Source organism: Bidens hawaiensis, unplaced genomic scaffold, assembly GCF_021521415.1.
Source record: "Bidens hawaiensis isolate Kalapana, Puna unplaced genomic scaffold, B.hawaiensis_p1.1 tig00027770_1, whole genome shotgun sequence".
In the NCBI taxonomy this organism is placed as follows: Eukaryota; Viridiplantae; Streptophyta; class Magnoliopsida; order Asterales; family Asteraceae; genus Bidens; species Bidens hawaiensis.
In genome coordinates, this window is record NW_027494503.1 from 174,776 (window position 1) to 181,242 (window position 6,467).

The 6,467-nt window shown below is 40.6% G+C and overlaps 1 protein-coding gene across 1 annotated transcript; it reads left to right on the forward strand.

Moving 5' to 3' along the window:
* The first annotated feature begins 5,096 nt into the window (after positions 1-5,096).
* On the forward strand, positions 5,097-5,684 carry LOC143575881 (uncharacterized). Its single transcript, XM_077060134.1, has one exon. The coding sequence runs from the start codon at positions 5,097-5,099 to the stop codon at positions 5,682-5,684; it is 588 nt and encodes a 195-aa protein (XP_076916249.1).
* Positions 5,685-6,467: the final 783 nt, after the last annotated feature.

Genomic DNA, 6,467 nt, shown 5'->3' on the forward strand with positions numbered 1-6,467 from the left:
CTCTCATCTCTGATTGAAAAATCGTGTCAAGTGTTTTAATTAATTTTGTTAATCAAACCAAACAACCAAATCTTTGAATTTATTTTCTGCAAATTAGTTTAAGTGAGACATTCGATAAAACTACTAGTGAACGCACTTTCCACAAACTCCCTGTGTTCGATACCCGCTTACCGCTATCTAATTAGTAGTAATCGGTTTATTTTTGAGTGAGTCTCGACCTCACGTCAAATTTTGGCGCCGTTGCCGAGGAGTAGTGCGTAACGTGTATTATTTTTTATAGTTTTTGTTTGTTATTTTCGGGTTTACACTGGTTGTGTTCGTGTTCAGGTACCTACAGGTGTATACATACGAGAGGCTCTAACAAGTCATCACCACTACTGTTTGATCCCGAAATCGAACGAACACTCCGACAGAATCGAGTTTTACTTCGAGAGAACAAACTTCTTGGTTCTCCGACTGCTACCACTATGGATTTACCGACTCCCACCACTGGTCAAACAATACCGACCACACCGCCACCTCCACCTCCACCAACTTCCACCACCACAACTCCTTCACCAAATGAACCGAAACCAACATACACAACTTTACCCACAAGTACTCCATATACTTACCCAACCTCATCAACATTACCACCATTCTCCCAATTGTTCCCTGATTTCGGACCATCATCGTCTCAACAAAACCAACCCTCTCCTTATCAACAAGAACCACCCATAGTCCATACCACTTCTAACTTTCAACCACCACGACAAACAAGTTTTCAATATCAACAACCTTTGAGAACCCAAGGTATTGATTATAGTGATGGATACGAGGAAGAGTTTGAGGGTTATGAAGCAGAAGATTACTACACGGGGGGTGATAGCGGCCAAGTAAATCAAGGGAACTTTGCGTATGCTAGACAATAACCGGCACAAGGGCAACAGTTTCAACAACAAATTCCTCAACAAGGACGACGATTTGGGCCTGTTCAAGGAGCTGCCCCACAACCACAAGTACAAGGATTTCAACAAAATCCTCAACAAGGGCAGCAACAAATTCCAAGACAAATGCCTCAACCACAGTTTCAACAATTTGTACCTCAAGGGCCAATGCAAAGGCAAATGGGCCAACCGAGAGTACCTTTGGGGGTACCAAGAAGACATCTTCGAGAAGCTGTACGGGGAATCGAAGCCCATTTTTGACCCGTTATCACAAACAACCCGTGTCCGGTAGTGATTCCTCAACGTCAAGATGGAAAAACGTTTGAGGTTAGAACTAATGCGCTGCAAAGTTTACCTAAGTACAAAGGGTTAGCAACGGAAGAACCCTATTTTCATTTGGAAGCGTATGATTCTATACGCAACACGATAGGGGGACAGGGCTTTACAGCAGATGAGGTAAAATTGGTGTTGTTCCAGTTTTCGTTGGAAGACAAGGCGAAGAGATGGTTTTACACCTTGCCTTCCGCATCGGTTTATACTTGGGCCAAGATGCAACAGCGGTGACAAAGCCATCTGATGTTTGACTACTCAAATGGGTCAACTTGCAACCGAAGTGGCAGATTTGAAGAAAAACAAAGGCCAATTGCTGAGCGACACCAAGGTAAATCCTTCCCATAGCTCTTCTCGTAATGTACCTATTAACCATGTTAGTGTTTTGAGAAGTGGTAAGGAGTATAAAACTGATTTATTACCGAGTTTGGTTGATGGGGTGGTTGAGGATATTATGGGTAATGAGAGTGATGATGAAGTTGAAAAAACAAACCCACTAAATATGTCATTTTTGAAAAACCGTTACAAACACCGGGTCAAACCCCAAATTTAAAAAGTAAAAACACGGGAGTTGAACCAAGTGCGGTTCCATTTCCTTCGGCTTTACTTGACCCGGGTAAGAAAAACATAATTTCAAAATGGGGTCCTCAAAAAGAAGAAATGTGGGAGGTTTTTAAACAGGTAAAAGTCAACTTACCACTCCTTGAGGCAATCAAACAAGTACCCGCTTATGCAAAATTTTTAAAAGAATTGTGTAATCAAAAGAGGCAACAAAAAGTGCCTAAACAGGTTGATTTGACTGAGTGGGTAAGTGCGGTTCTAAAAGGGGATCTTCCTCCAAAGCTAAAGATCCAGGAACGCCATTAATAAATATCCAAGTAGGTGATTTTCAAATGTTGAGGGCGTTATTAGATCTTGGAGCGGGAGTAAGCATTTTACCGGGGGGTTTATACGACCAATATGACTTTGGTCCATTAAAATGGGTTGAGACAACGGTTGTTTTAGCCGATTTATCTCATAAACTTCCCCGAGGGATTGTACGGGATGTTAAAGTAAAAGTGGAATAGTTTTACTATCCGGTTGACTTTTTGGTTTTGGACTACTCATCGGTTGATCCGACTCAACAAAATGTTATCTTGGGTCAACCATTTTTAAACACCGCCCATGCTATTATTGACTGTAGATCGGGTACGGTTAATATGGCATTTGGAAATAGAAAGATGAGATTAAATGTTTTCACTAACGGTTCTAATTCTTTATGTGATGATGAGTGTTTCATGGCAGACATAGTTGACAGGTGTGAACCGCATGAGTATGAGGAAGATGCTTTGGAAACATGTATTTGTGATTTTTCTGAACAGGTACACATTTGTGCTTTGAGGATGGAAGAGAAAAATCAAGAAGTGTTGGCGGCGAGAGAGGGACGACCGCCATGGACTCATCAAATTGAAAGTTTACCGGCAGAAATCAACTCGGATACAAAACCATCTTTGGAATGTCCACCGAAACTGGAGTTGAAAAACTTGCCTAGCCATTTGAAGTATGCGTTTTTGGGAGAAAATGACACATTACCGGTCATTATTGCCTCCAATTTGGACGAGTCTTAAGAACAAGAATTGTTAAAGGTGTTGAAGATGAACAAAGCGGCTATAGGTTGGACAATTGCCGACTTAAAAGGCATTAGTCCATCCATAGTCATGCACAAAATTATCACCAACGAGGATGCAAAATCGACTCGGGAGACTCAAAGAAGGTTGAATCCAAATTTGAGATAAGTTGTGAAGAATGAGGTAATAAAGTGGTTAGATGCGGGAATTATCTATCCTATCTCGGATAGTGCTTGGGTAAGTCCTACACAAGTGGTGCCGAAAAAAGCAGGTATACAGGTAATTAAAGATGGAAGTGGTGAACAAATCGCCACCCGACCGGTCACCGGGTGGCGAGTTTGCATTGATTATCGTAAATTAAATGCCGCTACATCTAAAGAGCATTTTCCATTACCTTTCATTGACCAAATTACTGAAAAATTATCGGGTCAAAAGTATTACTGTTTTTTGGATGGGTATTCGGTGTATAACCAAATTGCAATTCACCCGGATGACCAACACAAGACCACCTTCACTTGTCAATATGGTACTTTTGCCTTTAGGCGGATGCCATTTGGATTATGTAATGCCCCGGCCAATTTTCAAAGATGTATGATGAGTATTTTTTCAGACATGGTCGGGGATTTACTTGAAGTATTTATGGATGACTTTTCAATTTTTGGCCCAACTTTCGAGTCTTGTCTCAATGATTTAGAAAGAGTTTTGAAACGATGTGTTGAGACAAACTTGGTTTTAAGTTGGGAGAAAAGTCATTTCATGGTTCAAGAGGGTATTGTGTTGGGTCATGTAGTTTCAAGTAGGGGAATGGAAGTTGATCAAGCTAAAATAAAAGTAATTTCATCTTTGCCACCCCCCGAAAAATGTCAAAGGGGTGAGATCATTTTTGGGACATGCCGGATTCTATAGGAAATTCATTAAGGGTTTTAGTGCAATTGCAAAACCCTTATGTAATCTCTTATTGAAAGATGTCCCCTTTGAGTTTACTGATGAATTTTTGCAAGCTTTTGACAGCTTGAAGGAGAAGTTAGTGGAAGCACCCGTTTTACAATCACCAGATTGGTCAAATCCGTTTGAAATAATGTGTGATGCTAGCGATAGCACGGTTGGAGCGGTATTGGGCCAACGAGTGGATAAAAAGCCGGTAGTGATATATTATGCGAGCAAAACCTTATCCGAGGCACAATTGAATTACACTACTACCGAAAAAGAGTTACTTGCAGTGGTGTATGCCTTGGACAAATTTCGGTCATATATTTTGGGAAGTAAAGTTGTGGTGTATTCTGATCATAGCGCGGTCCGATATTTGATGGAGAAAAAGGATGCAAAGGCGCGTTTAATTCGGTGGGTATTGCTTTTGCAAGAGTTTGATTTGGAGGTTCGGGATAAAAAGGGGTGTGAAAATGTAGTGGCGGATCACTTATCCCGAATTCCATTAGAAGGTGTTGATGACACAATGGAAATAAACGAACGGTTTCCCGATGAACAATTGTTAGCCGTATCGACTGCACCATGGTATGCTCATTTTGTGAATTATTTAGCCACGGGGTCTATTCCAAGTCATTGGGAGAAGAAAAGAAGACAACGGTTCATGGCCCAAGTGAAACAATATATTTGGGATGAACTGGACTTGTTTAAGATTGGTTAGGATCAAGTGATAAGGAGGTGTATTCCCGATTCCGAAGTTTTGGAAGTGTTGACTCATGCACATACATCAGCGTATGGGGGTCATTTTAGTGGTCAGAAAACGGGTTATCGGGTTCTTCAATGTGGGTTTTATTGGCCCACCATTTTCAAGGATGCAAGTGAGTTTGCCCGACATTGTTTAAATTGTCAAAAGATGGGTAGTATATCGAAGAGAGATGAAATGCCATTGCAACCAATCTTGGTGGAAGAGATTTTAGATGTATGGGGTATTGACTTCATGGGCCCGTTTCCAAATTCAAATGGGTTTTTATACATATTGGTTGCGGTTGATTATGTATCCAAGTGGGTAGAAGCGGTAGCTACGAGAACTAATGATCATTCGGTGGTTGGCAAATTCGTTCAAGCGAACATTTTTGCTCGGTTTGGTATCCCGCGGGTTATTATTAGCGATGGTGGGTCACATTTTAAAATTTTCAATTTTGGGAAACTCTTAAAAAGATATAATGTGAATCACCGAATTGCTACTCCTTATCATCCGCAAACGAGTGGACAAGTCGAAGTGTCCAACCGACAAATAAAAGAAATTTTGATGAAGACGGTGCGGGTTGATAGAAAGGATTGGTCATCCAAGCTAGATGATGCGTTATGGGCATATCAGACCGCTTACAAAACTCCCATTGGTACAACTCCTTATAGGTTAGTGTATGGGAAAGGGTGTCATTTACCAATGGAGTTGGCACATTGGGCGTTTTGGGTGATAAAGAAGGTTAATGCAGATTACAAGGAAGCGGGCGAGTTAAGAAAATTGAAGTTGAATGAGATTGAAGAAATCCGTGATGAGGCCTACGAATGTGCTTCCGTGTATAAAGATAAACTGAAAAAGGTTCATGATGCAAAATTGAGGAAGAGGACTTTTGAAGTTGGTCAAAAAGTGTGGTTGTATAATTCAAGGTTAAAGTTGTTTCCGGGAAAACTTAAAAGTAAATGGATGGGCCCGTATGTCATTACACGAGTGGGTCGGTTTGGAGATGTAGAGATAGAAGATGCTCAAGACCAAACGAAACAAGTTGTAAACGGACATCGACTCAAACCGTATTTGGAAGGAAAAGACATCAACATGCTCGACGTTGATGAGGTGAGCTACATCTTGTGTTCACCGGATGAGGTAACCAACTAAAAGGCCCAGGTTTGTTGTACATTTTAGTTTAGTTTATTTTAATGTGTCTTTGGGATTACCGTTTTTGTCTTGGACTACTTTCGAGTTAAGTGTGGGAAATTCTTTCGAATTTTCTTTAACCCGATGTTGGGGACAACTCGGATTTGTCGTGGGGGGTAGGGTAATCCCGTTTTTGTTTTTGTTTTTCCAAGTAATGGTTCTTTTTTTTTTGATTTTCCGGTTAATTGTCGTTTCTTGTTGCGTGTTTAAAAAAAATAAAAAATAAAAAATATATTTTGCAGGTCACACCGTAACCTACGGTGTACACCGTAGGCTACGGTGGAGTACAAAAAGCCTACGCTGGCTAAACTCTGCCTTACGGTGGATGCTGGGCTAGTGACCCGGAATTTGAAAAAAAAAATTTCAACTTTTGTGTGTGGTTCAAAAGATGTTTTGAGATAAAGGTCCTTTTTCATGGTTATAAAATTTCCATGTGTGTGAGTATTTCAAAATTTTTAAAGGAAATGGTATTAGATTTTCAGCCAAGAATGACATGCTTTTGGTTATTTATTTCGCGTAACATGCCAGTAACAAATGTTGGGTTGGAACTTTATACCACGGGTTTTCATGGTTGGCATTATTTGAAGATAGCAGTGTGATCCTTCTTGTTAAAACTTGTGTAATGAATGCGTTCCGAGACCTTAGCTTGGCACTAGCACAAAATTGATAGAGGCATTTAGGTATAGCCTCGTCTGGATGAGTGTGAGTGTGGGTTTCGGGGGTTGGGCCTCATAAATTACACAT